The 20,119-nt window shown below is 39.0% G+C and overlaps 1 protein-coding gene across 2 annotated transcripts in view; it reads left to right on the top strand.

Annotated features, from left to right (window-relative positions):
* Positions 1-514: 514 nt before the first annotated feature.
* The window catches only part of EFEMP1 (EGF containing fibulin extracellular matrix protein 1), a 56,797-nt gene continuing 37,192 nt past the window's right edge, over positions 515-20,119 (top strand). Inside the window, exons 1-4 of one of the 2 annotated variants that reach the window (XM_019719812.2) lie at positions 515-743; positions 2,006-2,093; positions 6,073-6,121; positions 6,286-6,696. In XM_019719812.2, the coding sequence (XP_019575371.2) occupies positions 2,013-2,093; positions 6,073-6,121; positions 6,286-6,696 (541 nt within the window). In that variant the 5' untranslated portion in view covers positions 515-743; positions 2,006-2,012. The remainder of the gene's footprint in view (positions 744-2,005; positions 2,094-6,072; positions 6,122-6,285; positions 6,697-20,119) is intronic. The other variant, XM_019719827.2, reaches the window with a different exon arrangement.

Below are 20,119 nucleotides of genomic sequence, written 5' to 3'. Positions count from 1 at the left end.
CCAGAGGAGAGAAGAAAGGCCGTACAACAGAGAAGAGGCCCATAAAAGGGAAGTTTGGGGAGAACAAAAACAAACCCCACCTCACAATTTTGTTAGTATGAGCTCTTTTTGGCCTATTCTTAACACCTGGCACATAGTAGGTCACAAATAATGTGTGAATGAATGCTGTTTCTTCCACATTTGACGAAGCTGATCCTCCTCCCACTCCATAAAACCAAAAAGTATCTGAAAGAAAAGGCAAAAGAACCAGTTCTATGAATGGGATTAATTTACTCTCCTAGAATTCACTAATTGGGGGTTACCAAAAAAAAAAAAAAGGCAATTTCTCAGGAACCTCAGAAGCTCTCCTCGAGAGATATTTTGCCCTCCGCAGACACGAAAACTTGCCAGGGAGGCTGCAGCATCACCAAGGCTGATTCAAACCCCAGACATCACATGCCAAACGTGCCATTTTCGGCCTGGGGTTCCAGCGTGTCTGGGAACCGCGGCCGAGGGCCCTTGGAGCAGGGGGCGCGGACCCAGCTGCGCAGCGCACTCTCCCGCCCGGCTTGCAGCGCTTGGCTCAGCCCTTGCGCCTCCCTCAGCTCTCTCCTCCGCCCCCCTTCGCCTTCCCCTTTTCCCTCCCTTTCTTCTCCTCCTGCCGCTGCGCCACTGCTAGACCTCGCCAGTTCAGACCCACGGGGCTGCCCTCCCCTGCGCTCTCCCCTCGCTGCCTGGGCCTGGAGCGCAGCGCGGCCGCGCAGGTAGGAGCCCCTGATGCGGGGGTCACACCAGTATGCCCAGTGCCCGCAGGGCCGCGCTCCAGGGAGTAAGTGGGGTGATCCGAGGGGTGCAGTGTACCCGAGAATTTCCCCAGATTGTGAAAGGGAGGTGGAGGTGTGCGGTCTCGGAATGCGATCTGTCAGCATGTGCAAGTACCAGGGTGACATCTGTTTGGATGGGCATGTGTGTGCGCGCCGACGATCAGTAGACAGGGATTTGCCGGTAAACGAGGTTTGAAAGTTTCAGGGGTTCAATGTGCGAGATTGAAGCCGCACCTGAATTCCATAGGAGCTGGTTAGAAGCTGGAGCACTGAGCAAGTCTCGGGACTGCCTCCTGGTAGATTACTGTTAAGGAACAGGACCTCACCTCCCTGGAGGCGCCAGGCCGGCCGCCCGGAAACTGGCACCTCGGGCTGCGGTGTGGTCCCCGGGTTCCGGCCCTACGCAGCCCAGATCCTGAAGGTAGCTTATCCCGGAATAATAAGGCACAAGGCAATCAGACGCTCTTCCACACAACCTGGGGCTTTTAAACAAAGCTGCGCGCAGAGAACCGCGTGGAAATAGGGACCACTTTGAGAGTTTGTGCTGGGGGATGTGAGAAGGAGCTCTGAAGGGCAAGTATTCTGCTGGAACTGGGAGGAGATTGCCCCCGAGTTGGTTTTGGTGTTTTGTTTAAAAAAAGAACAAAGTGTGAGGACAAGGTAATTCGTATTGGTTAGCAGGTACTTCTGCTGTGTTGTGCAAAGAACTTCACTCGCTGAAGGTGAGCATAAACGGAAAAGCCTTAGCGTTCAAGGGAATATGAGGTTTGCTGCCCCACCTCCACCCTCGGGGGAAAAAAAATAAAAATGCGCCATCTCTTTTGAAATTAATTACCCTTTATTCCTTCCCTTCCGCCTCCTTTCTTGAGCCTGTTGTGTAGGTGCAGTAAGAACGGTACCTTTGTATATATTGAGCGCAGACCGATAGAGTGAGACGAGACATAATTCTGCAGCGGCATTACAGTCTTTGGTGCCTCTTTTGGCCCCGGAAAGGTGTGGGGTGGGGGGTCAAGGATGAGGGGTTTGGAAGGGGAGGGGAGATGAGAAAGGAGATTGAAAACTGGGTATGGTGGAAGCTTCAGCTTTCCCCCGCCCTCTCTTTCTTACTTGTTACTTCACAGCTAAAGTTTTGTTCTCCCCCCCCCCCCCCCCCCCCCCCGCAGCTGATACTAAGCATCGGTTTGTCCTGTGTTTTCTTTGAGATTCACGATGTTGAAAGAGCTTTTCCTAACTATGCTGATTCTGGCTCTGGTCAAGTCACAGGACACCGAAGAAACCATCACGTACACGGTAAGGGGTGATGGAATTTGAGATAAGTGCAGTTCAGCGGGATTCTGTGACACAAGGGAGACTTTCTCCACTTCTGCCAGTGTATGCGGGCTGCACTCCGGAGGGTAATAAATTAAACAACGCTTTAGCATTGTTCAAGATTAAGATTCCTTGTAAATTGTCCTTTCAAAAGCTCACTTGGATCACCAGTTGAGGTAGGCATCAAAGTGTAATAATTAGTGCAAGGTCAAAAAAGGGGAACCCTTTTAAAACAAAAACCAAAGTAAGCTACATGTTTTCAACACATTCAATACATTAATGGATATACGGAATTGGAAAACCTGGATTCCTATGCGCATGGAGATGAAACCAAAACTTGCAGAGTAAGGCTCACGTCAAAAAAAATAGTTGAACGTCACAAAAGCACTTCACCTCATTTGTGTGTGACTTATGTTCTCATATAAGTGGCCTTTATTGCCTTTATGAAGGCTAATATTAATTTATAGTATAACCGATAACTCACATAAATGCCCTTCAGATAGACTTTATGTATTACCAGGAGGTGGTATTTGCTAAACTGGTTTCAAAACGCATTGTGTGAAATTTGGTTTTGCATTTTCTAATTAGCATATCTGATATTTCCAAGTAATATTTAACTAATTAGTGAATTGCCTGGGTATAACTAATGTTTACTGAAATATTGAAAATACCATCTGACCTCTCCCACTGTCAGAAATGGATGTGGTGAGAACAGAGGGTAGCACTTACTTCACTTCTGGTGAATGTGCACCTCTGTTTTGTGTTTTCTATTCTTTAATCAGCGTTGTGAGGCAAATGACATTTGTCCTGGATCAGAATATGAAAAACATATTTTTCTACTTGTTCCCAATTTAAAATTAAGTAATCCTACTCAAAGGAATGTGAAAAAAAATTTAAGTAAAACTCTTAAAAGTGAGCTAATGTCAATTACTGATAATAAACATTATCTCGCTTTTTTGGTACTACATTATCCCTAGAATGTTAGTATTCATCTGGCAAATGTTCCTTGTTTTTCAGGTCAACTATAAATCAAATAAAGTTCAATATAAATATTTTGTTAACTAATGGTAAATGTAATTGCTTCCTCTGCTGAAGATAAATAAAGCAAGAGAAATGAATACATGTGTTGTTTATCTTCAAATGCAAGTGTTTTGTTATTCAGGCTACCTTCTCAGGGAGCTAAGATATAAAGAGTTACCCATTTATATATTCATCTAATAAGAAATTTTATTGCTTTTACAACTGCTTATCTTATACCTCCTTCCCTTTGCTAATCACCTAAATCTTACTCATCTTTAGCAGAGAAAGTTCCCTGTAGATTAAACACTATTGTTTTAAGATCACTATTATTATAACAGATTTCCCTGATATGACATCCTTTTTGTGCTAAGATTAGGTGTATTCTCTTTTGAATTGTGTATGCTTAATAATTCATGGTTAAAAGACAAGTTGTAACTATTTTTTTGAGTACCTCACTGTGGAGACACTTTCTCCTTTCATCCTCACAGCAAAGTATGAGGTAAGTGGTATCATCTTCCTTCTGTTGACAGAACTGAAGATCAGAGGTAATATCTTACTAGCTTAAGGCTACATGGCCAGCAGGTGTTGAAGCTAAATTCACTCTAGGCTTGTTTAATAGTAGGTCCATATTAAAGGTACTGGAACTAAATACCTAAAACAAACTGTCTTCTCTATTAGCATACAGATTATTCAAGTGAATGGTCATCTCGCCTAGCTTGAAAGATATTTTCAGAAGGATGGGCTCACATCCACAAGATAGCCTGATATTCCCCTTTCATGCTAAAGATAGGATCCATTCAGCTATTTACTCACCCAGTATCTTCCATGTATATAAACAATTATCATCACTATCAAAAGGATTTAAGTTTATTTGTTTACTAAGAAAATTCAGACCTTAACCTCAGGGAATTTACTCTGGGAAGATAGTGTGGAAAACTACAAAGTTCCTAAGCAAGTACAAATAATATTATTATACAGATTATACAAGTTGCTAAAGCAATTGAAAAACAAGGAGGTAATCGATGTCAATCTGGGGGACATACACCATATTGGGGGACATACAACTCTGTGCTGGTTCTTGAAGGAAGTGATAACTTTGGATTAATCTAGAAAGGTTGGAGAGACATCTGAATCAGAAGAACTGGCATAATCAAAGGCTAGGAGTGAAAACAACCAAAACTAGTCCAGGAGGTGACAAAGTCCAATGGGCTGGAGCTGGGTAGTGGGGAGAACCTGGAGAGAGTAAGAATAGGAGATGAGAGGTCTGCAGGCCACTGTGATTTCTTAGATGGAAGAACAATATAACCAAGAGAACAAGAGAGCTTGCCATGGAGGCTGTGTGTGCAGCATGTAGACATAGGAAGACCAGCTAAGGAGACTTGCCTGCTCAGGAGGCTAGGGAGGCTCATACCAATTGGTAGATACAGAAATGGACACACAGTCAGCAGAGCTTGAAGGGAAACAATTGGAAAAGTCAATGCTGATGTCAACATTGTAATCCTGGGTCCTGAGAATGATGGCAGTGCCTTGGACAGCGTTGGGAAAGCTAGAAAATTAATTTGGGAAATAAAGTGAGTCTAGTGTTTACCCTGTTAAGTTTCAGATATCAGTAAAATATCTAAATTGACCTTTCTGTCTCCATTCAGCTATTTACTTGCCAAGCATCTGTTGTGTATATGAGCAACTCTCAGCTCTATTGAAAGAATTTAAGTTCATTTGTTTGTTTACCCTACTTTTGCTCAATACTTCCTGAAGCATCTTTCTTCTGTATCTGAAGAAATGACCTGTATCAGAATCACTTGGAATGCTTGTTAGGAATTCAGATTTCAGGCCTCCTACCCAGAATCGGATCTTTTGGATGGGCCCAGTAACCTGCATTTTAACAAGCACCCTGGGTTGTTAACCATAGTACAGTTTGAGATTCACTGACCTTCAGTTCATTGAGAATTCAGTTCCTGCCTGTCCCAAAGAAAGGCTTCCCACATTTGGCCCTGCCTATCTCTCTAACCTCATCTCGACCCACCCAGAACTTCTAGCAGCTCCTCCCTTCTTTAACAATTTTGCACCTTTGCTCACATGGTCCCTCATCCTAGAATTCCCATATCTCCCTGGAAAAATCCTATAAGGCCCTATTCAGTTGTCGCCTCCCCCATAACGCCTTCCCTTCTACCCTGTTATGGCCACCCACATCCCTGGCCAGAGTCCATCACTCCTTCAACATGTATGCTGTGTCATAGCACCTCACATCTTGCTCCAACTCATTTACCTGTCTGTCTCCTTTTCTGTCCTACGAGCTGATTGAGGACAGGGACAAAGTCTTCAGGATCTTTGCATTCCCAGGGACTAGGATGGTGTCTTGTGTGAGAAGGTACTTGATAGATGGTTTGTTCAGTGAATGAACGAGAGAGGACGTGTGGGAACTGAAACTAGGAGGCAGGCCAGGGTGTGAGAGGGAGGCTGTGGACTCAGCTGAATAGGAATGATAAGGAAAGCCAGGTGCTGGAATGCTCTAAGAGGATTCAGAAAGAGAAGGAACCAGTCAAGGGCTGAGAAAAAGAACTTGGTCGATTTTTTTTTTTGTAAAATACACAATATGGGAGAGGTAAATAAAGTAATAAAAAAGCAGAACAGTCAGAGGGATTGGAGAGTAGTACCAAGACAGGAAAGAATTCCAAGATGATATTCATGGGTGACTGTACCAAACACAAGAGAAGAGCTGAGGCAACTGGTGATTGAGAAGGGATGCCTGAAGTAGGCCAATGCACAGATTTGTCTTTAAAAAAAGCAAAGCTAGAGAATGTTCAACCACCCATCTCATCGCCTATCTAGGACTCTAGTGCAAGGATTGTTGCCATAAGAATGAAGCTTTTAGAGTGACTTCCTAGGGACTGGATATCCCAATTAACTGTCTCTTGGCCTCATCTTGATCATTTCTTCACAGCAATGCACAGATGGATATGAGTGGGATCCTGTAAGACAGCAATGCAAAGGTGAGCCAGCTTCCAAGACTTTCCATCTGAGCATAGCTTTCTGACTCCATCTCTTGTCACTCTTCCTGTCCTATTTGTATTATAACAACAAGGCATGAGCATATATTTACATATTCAGTTTTCCCCCTATGAAGATTACTGACTTATTTTATTACTGACCACAGATATTGATGAATGTGACATTGTCCCAGACGCTTGCAAAGGTGGAATGAAATGCGTCAACCACTATGGAGGATACCTCTGCCTTCCTAAAACAGCCCAGATTATTGTCAATAATGAACAACCTCAACAAGAAACACCAGCATCCGAAAATGTGGGTGCAGCCGCAAATGCAGCCGCAGCCTCAGGTACAGCTGGGGGTGTAGCAGCCAGTGGCATGGCAACAAGTGGAACGATGCCTGGGGGTGGTTTTGTCGCCAGTGCTACTGCAGTTGCAGGCCCAGAAGTGCAGACTGGCCGAAATAACTTTGTCATCCGGAGGAACCCAGCTGACCCTCAGCGCATTCCCTCCAACCCTTCTCACCGGATCCAGTGTACAACAGGCTATGAGCAGAGTGATCATAACATCTGCCAAGGTAAGCATGATTTATTATCCTAACTAGAAGGTTCTTGCCCAAGTGCACCTTGTAGTGAAAATAACAACTCATAAATTTTTGAGAGCTTCCCACATGTGCCAGACATTGGCTATATATGCTTTTCCCACATTATCATATTTTATCATCACAATAATCCTAAAAGGTGGTTGCTGTCTGTATAGTCATCATTTTTCAAATAAGGAAACTGTGGCTCAGAGGTCATCAATTGTTCTCAACCTTAGCTGCATATTTAGAGTCACTTAGGAGCCTTTAAAACTCCTCCATGTCCAAGCCACACCCCAGCCCAGTGAAATAATAGTCTTGGGGGTGAGTTCCAGGCATCAGTATGTTTTAAAGCTCCTCACGTGGTTCCAGCGTGTAGCCAAGTTTGAGAACCACAGGTAACACAGGTGGTGAGTGCAGAGCCAGCCATCAAAGCCAGGCAGGCAGGGCCAGAGTCACAGCTGTCAGAAGGAGCAGTCAGATTATTCGTTGGGAATTTGAAATTGTGCTGTCAAGCTACTCCATAAATATTCCCTTTTGGCTTCTCAAACTTTCTTTTCATTGAACTTGCCACTGACTTTTTTCCTTATTGAGGAATAAAGAAATGAGCTCCTGCTTCTCAGTACTGTTGAGGGAATGTCCCCCACTCATATTCACATGTTTTTTAAAGGTCTCATTTGAGCATATTTCACTTATATCACTTGCACCATAGCACCATCTGCCTGGGTTTTTCTGTTTGTTTTCACAAAGAGTACACATCACTGTGTATTCTAGAAACAGCTGTAGACTCAGCCTAGCAAAGCGATAAGAATCTTAGGCTTTGAAGACGTGTAGGATATTAGCTAACTGGACTGTGCTAAGGGATTTTGTTTCCCTTTTCCTACTTAGCAAACCCTTTCAGATCCGCCTGATGTGGAAGACTGTGTTACTGAGCTAGGCCATAGGAAACCCAGACTCCTTTTGCACTGCAGGGCTGAATGAGTAGATCCCATATTATACCATAAATGCCTGGGACATATGCATCAATGAAAAGGGCCCAAGAGTTCTGACTTTCTACCTGCTTATGAGTGAGAAAGAGAGCACCTTCCTCCCTCAACACTGAGCAGTTCAGTTGGGATCAACTAGCTGCTGCATTAAGTGCAAAAAGTATCTTCCGGTCTCCTGGTATGCGCTGCCCCTTATTTACCAGTGTTGAGTTATGTCTTCTGTATAGGAGATAGGAGATTTTAAACAGCTTCTAAATGAAGTAAGGAAATAAATCACACCCTGACTTTTAGTTTATATTTTGTGTTCAAATTTTAAGTACCCTACATCAAGAGTTAACCCATGCTGTGATGGTGTCACTTTTCAGAGAGCCCATCATATTAGCATCTGTTTCGTGTTACTGTCATGAGTCAGAATTCCAATATTGGTGATGAATGCTTCAGCATCTGCTTGATATTCTGATATTTAATTTAAGGGTTATGTCAAGGAGATAACCTCATGAGGTTATTTTACATATATGTATTTGAGTGAATATTGATAAAAAATGCCTCAGATTACTTAAGATATCAATTTTTATTGTGTTATTGAAATATATAATTATCTTAGAAGATTTGGTGGTATTTTTCCTGAAACTGAAACATTTTGCTGAAATTTTTTTAAGTATTGACTTTTATATACTGAATTATTTTTCATACTTCAGATGTATATTTCACTGGTACTTAGAAGACCAAAAAACAGAGAAATGAATGGGTTATTCCCCAAAGTAGTTTGTAGTCCATTGTTGACAATTGTGGTTGAATTGAAAAATGATGCCTATAACCGAATGAATAACTTCTAGAATAAAACATATTCAGGGCTTACAACATGCATTGGTTACAGTTGAAACTATATAATAAAATGTGAATAATAAAAATGAAATCCTATTTAATTTTTCTTGAAAAGATTTAGACAACCTTACAAAGTAAGTTACTTTTCACATATTAAAATATTTATAATTCTTACTTCTTCAAGAAATTTTTATAGTTATAAGCTAAAATTATTTAATACTTTGCTTATGGGAGATGCTATATAGATATGTGTGTGTGTGTGTGTGTGTGTGTGTGTATTTATTGATTGCACATGGTATATTTCCAACCCAAACTGTCCTGCATAATTCAACCAATTTCTAAAACTTGGAATTGGGGGTCTATGTCATTGGAAGAAGAGCTAAAAGTTTTTTGGATGACTTAAGGCTGAAATTGGATTTCTTCCTACCTCACAATTTTACAAAGTGCCTACAAATGTGGATTTACTTAATTGTTGATAAAAGGGGGTTATTTCATACGATAACAACAGGATAAGATGTCTAGGGAATCTGACTAACATAAGTCTAGTCACACTTATGCCCGTTTATTATTGAGCTAATCAAACATTCAGTCCAGCTTCTTCTAATTGACTACAGATGTATGACATTCTCATTCCAGGCCAGCAGCACAAAATAATGCTTTATAACCAATGTGAAAGTGTGGGGACCTCTGCTTAAAACAATAATGTGCTCCCAGGACCTATATTACTGACATCACTGAGGAGTTTGAGGAGGCTTCTGTTTTAATAAAGACCTCCATTCCCTTTTCAATGTTGTGTACTTATGCCCAGTAATCCAAATACATTTACCACGGTCATGGGATTGGAATAAATGAATGCCTGTGGATGAGCAATATTTGTATTAAAAATTTTTTTTCCACATATAGTTTTCAGCAGGTACAGTTTATTATTACATAACCTAAAACTGAAGACATGTTTATGTGATGGATGAAATCTGTACTGTTTCAGTCTGTACTTTGAATTTACTGTTACCAATCACAGCTGGCACCTAATAATTTACATACCACTAGATATTTTTAAATGTACTCTATTTTATAAATATACATTTAACCAGCTGTCTGTATTTTAACATTTAGTGAAAATGTGATCTTTTTACTCCTTTTTAAAAAATTTGTCCAGAATTTTTTCAATTTTGTGCAGAAACAGGGGGTTTAAAATGCGATATACTACCCAAATATCAAATTCAGAGTGAGCAGTTTTGTTTTTATCAGGTAATTTTTGTCAACTGAGGGTGATGCTGGGGAGTCATTCATGCTCAGAATTTCAAATGACAGGCACCAACCATCCTTGGCAGTTATAAAATTACATGAAGATCACTTCAGTTTTACATATCTAGAGTCATGTATAAATAAAGTTTTATAAATTAATAGTTTCTCCATAAGATATCATCTACCTCAAAGACAACAGATATTCACCTGCTCCAAAAAAATTGGATGAATGGGGAATATATTGTAACCCATTGATGACTCACTTTATTTTTCTACATCTTTAGTGCACAGTCTGTATGTAATTTTCCTCAAAGGAAATGGAGCTAGAAATTACTAGTTCAAGTTGAAAAAGGATTTTTTTTTAAATATATACTTTTTAAGAGCCCCATTCTTGTATTAAAAATAATCATCTGGGAACTGACAAGTAAGAAAAAGCATCGATTGCCCAATTTGAAGGAATTTGCTCATTTAATTGAACTTTTGAAAAATTAAACACAGGATATTTTGTATAACTGGTAATTAAGCCATAATTAAACTCAGTCAAGATTTACAGGAATCATTACTAACTTGCTAAAGAAACTATGCCATTAAAAAATGAATGCAATAGAAATGCCTAATAAAACTGATTATGGAACCAAATCCAGAATGCAGTGCCTGGCTTGTATTATATAAGGTGAAAGATGTGAAAACACACCCTAGGTTTTCAACCATTACTGCCTACCTGAGGCTGTCCTGGTGTGAAAACTAAAATCCCCACATCCCTGGAAATGCCTCAGTCCTTAATAAATGGGATGGTTGAACACCCTAGAACACCCCCAATAATCAAATCTCCTGTACCTCACAGCCAAGAGTGAGAAAGTCTCAACGTTAGACCCACTTTTTTGTCTTTTTCGGGTAAAGGTATTGTTTGTCCAGTGTGACTGTTTTCTCATTTGTTTTGAACTTTCAAAAACCAAACCACATTGATTTTAATGTACCTGGACAGAGCCTTTCTTTTCAGTTGTCAGGATCCCACTTGCCATTTTGTCAATGAGCTGGTTTCCACATGTTCTAGATTGCAGGTGTAGGATACCTGAACATTAGCACCTCCATACTTAGATACATGTCATATCACAGCTCATCTTTCCATATTTTTGCGGGGAAAAATTTTACTCCTCAAAATTGGTACATGGCCAAATTAAGTACCATATTTCAACTGTAAATTTTTGTTTGCCAAATTTTTCATTTTTTTAATTTTTAGCTATATTTGATTTGATTTTTATCATTATTACTTATGACACAGGAACAACTAAACAGCTAAAAAGAAAAAAAAAACAATGCCTTCTATAAAGCCTAAAGGAACAAAAACGTTATACTCAGGGTTAAAAAGCTCCAGACTCTTGTTGACCGTTATCTTCTGCACATTTCTTTATAAACATAAGGATAACTAAAATACTATTTTGAAAATGAAAGCTATTGTCTACACAGCTACTTTAAAAAAGAGAAACTTGAGCTAACATGCACAGAGTCTCAGCGTCTCAGTCTAGGGACATCTTTCTTTGACTTCTTTCATTTGAAACTTAAATGATCTCATATCCAAAAGAGAATCTATAAATTATAGTGTAATCAAGAGGGCTTAGCACACTTGGCATCGTCATTACCAAACAACTTTCAAACAGTATCCTTTTGTGGATCCTCACTAATCATCATTAGGGTCTCTGGTTGCCTCAATTAGTTTTGTGAGGAAATGCCCATTTTTTGGTAACATAATTATACAGCCCCCCACCAAAGAGCTTTGATCTCAGAAAATAGATATTTTGTAAAAGGAAGACTATAATTGAATAAATTATGATATTAACAGAAAAGAAATACTTCAAGCAGAAAGTAAATGGGTATTTAGTCTGCTTACAGTTCTTCATTGTTTTTAGTTGTTAATTACCTTTGAGTATTCTCTAAAGCCGCATAAATGGATAGGAGTTGGGTTTATAGGGAAAATTTAATTACTTCTTAAATAAGCCAATGCAATGTAATACAAAAATGATTAACTCCTGAAAAATCTAGCATTGTTTCATAATTTACTTTTCCAAATACTGCAGTCATTGAATTTTTAGTTAATTTAAGACTTTTTTTTTTTTTTAAGATTTTATTGGGAATGGGGAACAGGACTTTATTGGGGAACAGTGTGTACTTCCAGGACTTTTTTCCAAGTCAAGTTGTTGTCCTTTCAATCTTAGTTGTGGAGGGTGCTGTTCAGCTTCAAGTTGTTGTCCTTTCAGTCTTAGTCGTGGAGGGCGCAGCTCAGCTCCAGGTCCAGTTGCCATTGCTAGTTGCAGGGGGCACAGCCCACCATCCCTTGCCGGACTCGAGGAATTGAACCAGCAACTTTGTGGTTGAGAGCCCACTGGCCCATGTGGGAATCAAACCGGCAGCTTTTGGAGTTAGGAGCATGGAGCTCTAACCGCCTGAGCCACCGGGCCGGCCCCTAAGACTCATTTTTAATATACGTTTATGAACAGTATGTATATGTATCTGATTTGTGCACAATCAGGAAGTGTCCTTAAAATTGCCTCATGCAACTTAAACTACAACTATTTGAGGTAGAAAGACGGAAGAGATCAGTATGATCACTCTTCTGCCACTAAACACTATGCTGTGTAACTGCCTAATTCAATGTTTCCCATTGTGGTCTCCCAACCAGAAGCATTAGCATCATCCAGTATCTTCTTAGAAATGCAGAATCCTGGGCCCCATCAGACCTACTGAATCTGAAACTCTGAGGGTGGGGCTCAGCAACCTGTGTTTTAACAATCCCATGATTTGGGTCCCTGCCCAAGTTTGAGAACCAGTATTCTAACTTAATCTTAACTTCAGGAAGCTGCATTCAGCTACAAAAATCAGAGGGCAGGATCAGAGTACTTTACATGGAATATGGGAAATAGCAAAGAGAAAACGTCAAAAATGTACATTCTGCTTCTAGGATAGAATAATATTTCTATTTTACTTTTCTCACCTGCTTATTGTCATCACCAGTACTGTGATCCCTAAACATGACTGGTCATGAGTCCTCATCACGACTATATCCCTGCACTGAGGACATGATATGCGCCATCTAGAGGAAAAGGAGTTATCTTAATAAGACAACAGAGATCTTACACCTCTCTATAAAACCTGCAAATGTGAAATACTGTAACTGTCCTTAAATTGTCAGTTGGTGAATCTCTAAGTTACATTATGGGTATGGTAATATAGATTGGTGCTAAGATGTACCCATACCATCTACAGTCATCCCCATTACTCTTGTGGCCCAAACTTGTGAGATGAAGCAACACTGTTTGAAGGTTCAGTTAATACAGAATCTCAAAAGAGGAGGTTGACTCTGATTTTAGCCTTAAAGTGTCTTTCAGTTACCAAAATACCACATGCACAGCTGACATCTCATTCTATTTAGACTCTGTGAATATTATAAGATATTAGAATATTCACACAAGTATCTTCTGTTCAATTTAAACTTGAACAAAGATTTACTTTCCATGAAAGACAAGAAGATTCTTATTAAAACTAGTTAACAGTTACTTTTATTTGTGGAATGAATTTCCCTCTCTCTGTAGAAATAAAAAGAAGCAGATTAGAGTAGAATTGCAAGCCTGGGTAACTTCAGGAATGCGCACTGATACTGGCTCATTCTTTCTTTCTCCAGCAGAGAGTCTCAAACTCTGTTCTCTGAAATCAACAAGTTGCCCCATTTGTAAGGTTTGCTTTTGCACTTGTTGAATCACTGGCACAATTTTATTCTTTGAAACCAAAGAGTAAACAAAGTTAGCCCCAAATGTGTTTGATTTTGCATGAATGTACAAATAAGTAATTCACACCACATCTGAAATGCATTAGTATGCTTCTTTTTCCAGGAGGCAACTGCAAATTGCACACTCAGAAATAAAACTGATCAAGAAAACTGCATTCAAATATTGGCAGAATAAAATGGCTGCCACTACAAAGATTTAGCCACAATTGCAGGCTTGTAGCTTGAACCTAAATGATTTGTAAACATTTAATAAAGAAGTGAAGAAACGACATCAAAGGAAGGCTGAGTGCCAGGATACTGGCAGCAGAATAGATAGCTTATTGCTGTCGATTTCATATGACTACAGATTAAAAGGAGGGAGATAGAGTGAACCAATGTTACGTAAATATGTACTAAGTAGATTAAAATATTTGAGACTTGGGCTAACTCAAATTCTAAAACTTGAACTACCTTTCAAATAGTTGTACATGTGTACTAGTCAAGGGTAACCAGGCAATACTGCAAGTGAAGTTGATCAAACAGAACACAAAACCATTCAATTAGTGTTCAATAAATTCAATCAAGTTGGAGGACCACTGTCTATTTTAAGGCACTTTGATAAAATCAAAGTAGAAGGAGAGAGTGGTCATAATCTTTAAAGAACTTGGCATCATCAACCCATAATTTATCAAATAACAATAAAAGAAACAAACAGTTCCATAAACGCATGGTATATCACACCAAGTACATGACAAATTGCTCAAAGTAGAAGTAAAAGTAGTTTATGACAAAGGTAGCCTTACAATTTACTAAAATCCATATTTGGACTGAAAAAGAAAACCTACCCCAGAAATGTGGTCAAGAACAAAAGTCTGGTTCCTCCTTGGAATGGACCATTGAGGAGAGAATGATGAGGGGAAATTGGGAGGACTGATGAGGAAATTAAGATACATGCAGCAGAGGAAGTAAGCATCCTGCAGCCAGCGTCCAGGAAGCAGCATTGCGTCCATTTTCCTTATGTCTTAGAGTGGTTTCCCAGGAAAGCACCCCCCCCCCCCCCAAGAAGCAGTGTGTTGCTGATGAGAATGCTAACAAGAGGATATGCGGGGGGACACCAAGTCAGCAAGTACACTTGATGCTGAACCACTGCACAGCAAATATCTAGTATTTTTCCTGTCCTCTGTAACTCTCCCCAACAAAATACTAACGTGTTTCTCCACATCTGTCTCAATACCTTCTTGAACCGGGTTCCATTTTACTTATTAATGAATTAGCACTAAGCAAATATTTGGTTTGTGTATGTATATGTGTGTGCGTTTCAATAAGTGAATGGTTTTTAATCATCAGAGAACTCGGGCTTAAAGTTTACTCTGAGTTCTAAAACTATCCTTGAAAATGAGCTATTGAGGACCATATGTATATACAGCATATGTCTTTTATCGGTGGTTCAGCATCAAGTGTACTTGCTGACTTGGTGTCCCCCCCGCATATCCTCTTGTTAGCATTCTCGTCAGCAACACACCGCTTCTGGGGGCAGGGGGGGGGGGCTTTCCTGGGAAACCACTCTAAGACATAAGGAAAATGGATGCAATGCTGCTTCACGCTGGTTCTGTCTGGCTGCAGGAAATATACAGCAAATATCTAGTATTTTCCTGTCCTCTGTAACTCTCCCCAACAAAATACTATGTCTTTTATCAAATTTCCCAACTATGTCTTTTATCAAATTTCTCATTAATTTTGGAGGTCTTAGATATTTTGTTCCCATTTTAAGCTTAAGCCACTTGAAAGGAAAAGTTATAAAATCTATTCTTTATATCCTGGATGGTTAAGTTTTTAATAAACATTGGTGCATAAATAGGTTGGTATTATCCCTAGAACAAGACCAGTAATTGGAAATACTTAAACTCTTTTTACTTTCTGGCAAGCCATTAACCAATGAATGCATCTCTGTGTCAAATATATCCTTCCTAGAAATCTAATGGTGAATAACAATAATAGAGTTGAACTGGGGAAATGTTAAAATATTTATGATATTTCAAGTGAAAAAATCATAAGACTGGTCTGATAACTGTGAAGAAACTCGGGGCACTTGAAGCTCTATATAATAAGAGTAAGAAAGGAAAAAAGGATCAGAACAGTCCATCTTGATCATTTCCCTCTCCCACAGGCCAGAAATTATCCTTTTAAAGTCTACTTTGTTCAAATGCTAAAGGGTGGAATCCAGGAAAGTCACTTAGTTGGGTGTAGGTGACTTAGAGCAGCTCTGTTCTGATCTGGTCCCAAAGTAGGAAGAGCTGAATTTCTAGAGAAGTGAGAAGGAAGGTCGTGGATCCCAGGGGCACAGGAAGAAGGAACCCAGCTTACTGAGGACAGCTGGTGACCTGATAACTAGTTTATACTTAAACTGTCGGTGAAGTACAAGTGTGAAGTAGGGAGTTGAACTAGAGACAACCATAAAAGCTATTTGTTTGTATAGTTTTATGTGTTTGTAAAGCTATTTGTTTGTATAGCTTTAGCTTCTCCCAGCTAAAGTGAGAATTATGATGGGAATTGGAACTGCCTTTGTGCATGTAGTTAAATCTCAAAAAGCCCCAGGGACTATAGTGAAATGAGTTTTTTACTCTAAAGAGCTGTGTGTGCTGCAAGGAATCTAATCCTACTCCCTCAAGTGCCGGTGTGGAACTCAATCCAAAATGGGAAACGGCTTGAAGGATCCTAGTCAGTGCCCACCCTGGAGACCAGGTCTATGATGATCCAGATTAGGGAAGAATTTTTGTTCAGTGGTGATTAGTTAGATTTCACTTGTGAAATATTTTGCAGCCAAGCTCTTCTCTCATACATACATTCACAAAATAAGTATGTCATTAAATTGTCATTGACATTTTTACTATTCACTGAAAAATTTAAATATCTCAATATTTTTTTAATACACCAAAGTTACAAAGAGCAGTATAAGTCTGTTTTTCAGTCTGCTGTTGAATCCTTCCAACTGTTATTGATTTGAAGAGGCTTCTTAGAGAATTAGCTCAACCTAAATCATTCTCTTAAAATATATGAGCAATTTAGACATCTGGCATCATTCTTCTTTGCAAAACCCACCAATGAACTTTTTTCAAATTACTGCTTTTTCTAATTTGAAGCTTAAAGAGATACTGTTGTGTAAGATAGTTTCTCTCCTTATCCATGTTCCTTCCTAAGCAGTTTGTGATATCAGGTGATACCTCATTTAAAATAGAAAAGGACATTCCAAAAGAACTTGTTAAAAGGCACTTTAGAAACCTGTCTATGCAGGCTAAATGCCCCATTTCTTGCCTAGATTAAGTTTATTCCAGCTATTTAGACACACATGTGCACATATACATATACCCACTCAAGTTCATGTGCATATACACACAGGTATACAAACATATAATGCACCATTATTTTTGGAAGGAAAGTAACAGGTACCAAAATTAAACTGATCAAAGCCAATAATGCTTTTAAAATGATTCAGAACACAATTCCCCTCTCATTATTCCCATTAAGTCAATACTAGAAACTGCTTTCTAAATTCATGTGTATCCCTATCATGAGAGAATAGGGCACCTTGGACAGCTACTATAGTATTTAATCAACAAAGCATTTTGTTAGATAGACTATACGAAGGGTCAACAAAATAGAAGTAAAAGTGTTAAGGCCTAACCTCTTAGGCTCTGTTGTCTTTCACTTCTGCAGCATCCTGGCCATTTCTCTACTAACCTTTCTTAGAGATTTACCTGGATTCCATCCTAACCCACCTTTGTAATCTATAATGAGGAACTGAATTTTTAACACGACAAATGTTTTAGATACACCATCACAGAACAAATTAGAAAATAGCTTATCTGGGACTGACATTGAATCCCGAAGCGCTTTTATTCTTTAGACTTCCGTAAATTATACAGTCAGGAGATAGCCCAGAATAAAACTCCACTGAACAAGCAAAGCAGAAAATTCCAGTCCTTCATGATTAATTAAACTTCCCAGTAAAAGCTGTGGGCTCCTTTTGTAAAAATAGTTCACGACCTGGTATATCAGAAGGACCCTAATCCAGGGAGGTAGCCAGAGAAAAAAGTCCTCCCACACAACCCGGTAAAGATTCAGGGCTTTGTTTTGAACTTCAGTTGCATGACCTCCCTTCTTTAGTGAATGGGGAAAAAAAAGTGAACTAATGATAAAAGAAGCTAAATGAAAGAAGGAAACTTAATTGTGGTGCAATTTAACCAGCTAGTGATTGTTCTGAAAAACCAGGAAGATTATTTGATGAATAGCTCTTTCAAAAATGTTAAATCACAAAACCATTATAAATTAGAGTTCACCTCTAAGTAAACTACAGAATCTTCTATTGATTCTTTAATTTTAAGCAGAAAACCCGGTTGTGTAAACATGCTAGAACAATAGTTTCCAACAAACCAAGCTGTCACAGATTGTTAATACCTCAGATAGCCTATCTGAATATCACCCTGTTAGACAAAGCGCTTTAGTTGTCAATGTAAAAATCTGGCCACCCCATATTAGGGTTCTGATAGAGAGTTTTAAATAATTATTGGAAAATATTACAATATCAAAGTCAGGGATAGATGGAATTACACATTACCAAAAGTATTATGAATCTATTTCAAAATGATTTTAACTGTATATTTTTCTTGGTAAAATACACATTTCTTGGTCTCATCTTGAGGGAACAGTTTATAGTGACAAGAGAAAAGAAGGAAGACTTCCATAAGAAAGATTCAATTAATTATTTGATTAAATATGAATGCTGTTTTGAATTTTCTCAAGAGCTTAAAAAAAATCCACTCAAGATCCCAAGAAATGGGCAAAACTAACTGCAAGCAGTGGGCCTGCCTAACCCTCAGTGTAGATCTCAGATTAGAAAAAGCAGAATCAGTGCAGATTCAAACTGAGACCAAGCCTTTGCTGTGGATTCGGAGAACTACATTTAAAACTTATTCTAACAGATGATACATCATCACTCTTATGTCGATCTAATTACTCAGCAGAAAGAAAACACCACTTTCCCTCTTCTCTGTTACAGTTAGGTAAAGCCTGTTAACCACAAAGATAACAACTGCGTAACTGCAATTGCTGAAAATTGTGACTTAAGTGTTACTTGCCCATTGATCGATTGTAAATATATACCCCACGTAGTATTAGGATGAAATGGTGAAGCCAGTTTAAGGACATCCCCAGCTCCTCTGCTGAGTGAGCGACTCAAGTAACAGAGACACTCTTCCCCCAGCACCACCAACCATCACCACATACAACTCAGTATGAAAATCAGTCATCTAAGGAAAAAGCAGAAATGCAGTGAACACTTGTTAAAGTAGAGGCCAAGACTGTATTCACACATTTATGGAGAAGAAAAGCAAAATAGAAGAAACAGCTGAGCCCTATCTTTCTCTTCCAGGAGCCAACTCACCCTGGGAGACAGAAGTAACTAGCTATGAGAGGAATGAGAGGTAGAAAGAAAGAAAAAAAAAAAAGATACAAAATAGAACTGGAACAGAGATAAAAAGAGAACGAGACAGGCGAGTAAAGAACAATAAGGAAGCATAAGACTATGCGAATCGAAAACAGGTTTTACTATAGTATCTAATAAAATAGTAATATAATTACCAATCTTCCACCTAACTATACATGTATAAATGCGTTTTTTTCTTCAAAAGACTAATGAAGGAAAACAGAAAAGATGACACCTGAATAAATCAGTTTCACTGTTTTTATAAAATTGGCTGAGGGAAACTTTAGATTTGTGATTCAATTATTTAATGTGTTTTAGAGAATCTTCTATATACCATGTATGACAGACCAGTGCTTCTCAAACTTTAACGAACATACAGATTACCCAGGAATCCTACTAAACTGAAGATTCTGATTCTGCAGGTCTAGCGTGAGGTTGAAGATTTCACATTTCTAACAAGCTCCTAGATTTTGTTGATATATACAGAGCCTACCAAGAAGCTGATAAGTCTAGTGATTCTTCATTTTCTACTTTCTGCAGTTAGCAATATGTGGTATAATTTAGATAGAATCAGATTTGCATGTGGTGCGTAGTGTCTTTTTTTTTTTCCAAAAAGATACTTTTCTCTTCTGGCTATATACTCAGTTTCTCTGATATAAATTCCAGTGTAACAGCTACAGCTGTGACACATAGATATTTCCCTTCCTTACTAATTAATAGAATTTTCTCCTATAGTGGAATGTTTTTAATGCTTGAGTGCTCCAGAAGATCCCAGAAAATAGTCTTTGGCAGCAGAAACCCGATGAAATTCAGCAAGAGAGAAAGGTCCCCATCTGGGTTGGCCCCTAAGTGACTGTATTAACCTAGTTAACATCTCTGGGCCTCAGCTTTCTCAGCTGTTAAAATTAAGAGTTGTCCTTTCCAGCTCTTATTCAACATTATATCAAAAGGACAAGAGAAAGAATGAGAGAGTAGAGAGAGCGCTTTGTCTAAGTTACAAACTAAGTTACAAACCTTGGGCGCATGGTAACTGTATGGTTCATAATTGATATATGCCTGGAATTTAAACTGTTTCTATTGATAGGAGTTCTTTGCCTTTCAAATGGCTTTTTTTTTTTCAGG

The sequence above is a fragment of the Rhinolophus sinicus genome, linkage group LG05, assembly GCF_036562045.2.
Source record: "Rhinolophus sinicus isolate RSC01 linkage group LG05, ASM3656204v1, whole genome shotgun sequence".
Classification (NCBI taxonomy): Eukaryota; Metazoa; Chordata; class Mammalia; order Chiroptera; family Rhinolophidae; genus Rhinolophus; species Rhinolophus sinicus.
This window is presented reverse-complemented; position numbering and strand designations above follow the sequence as displayed.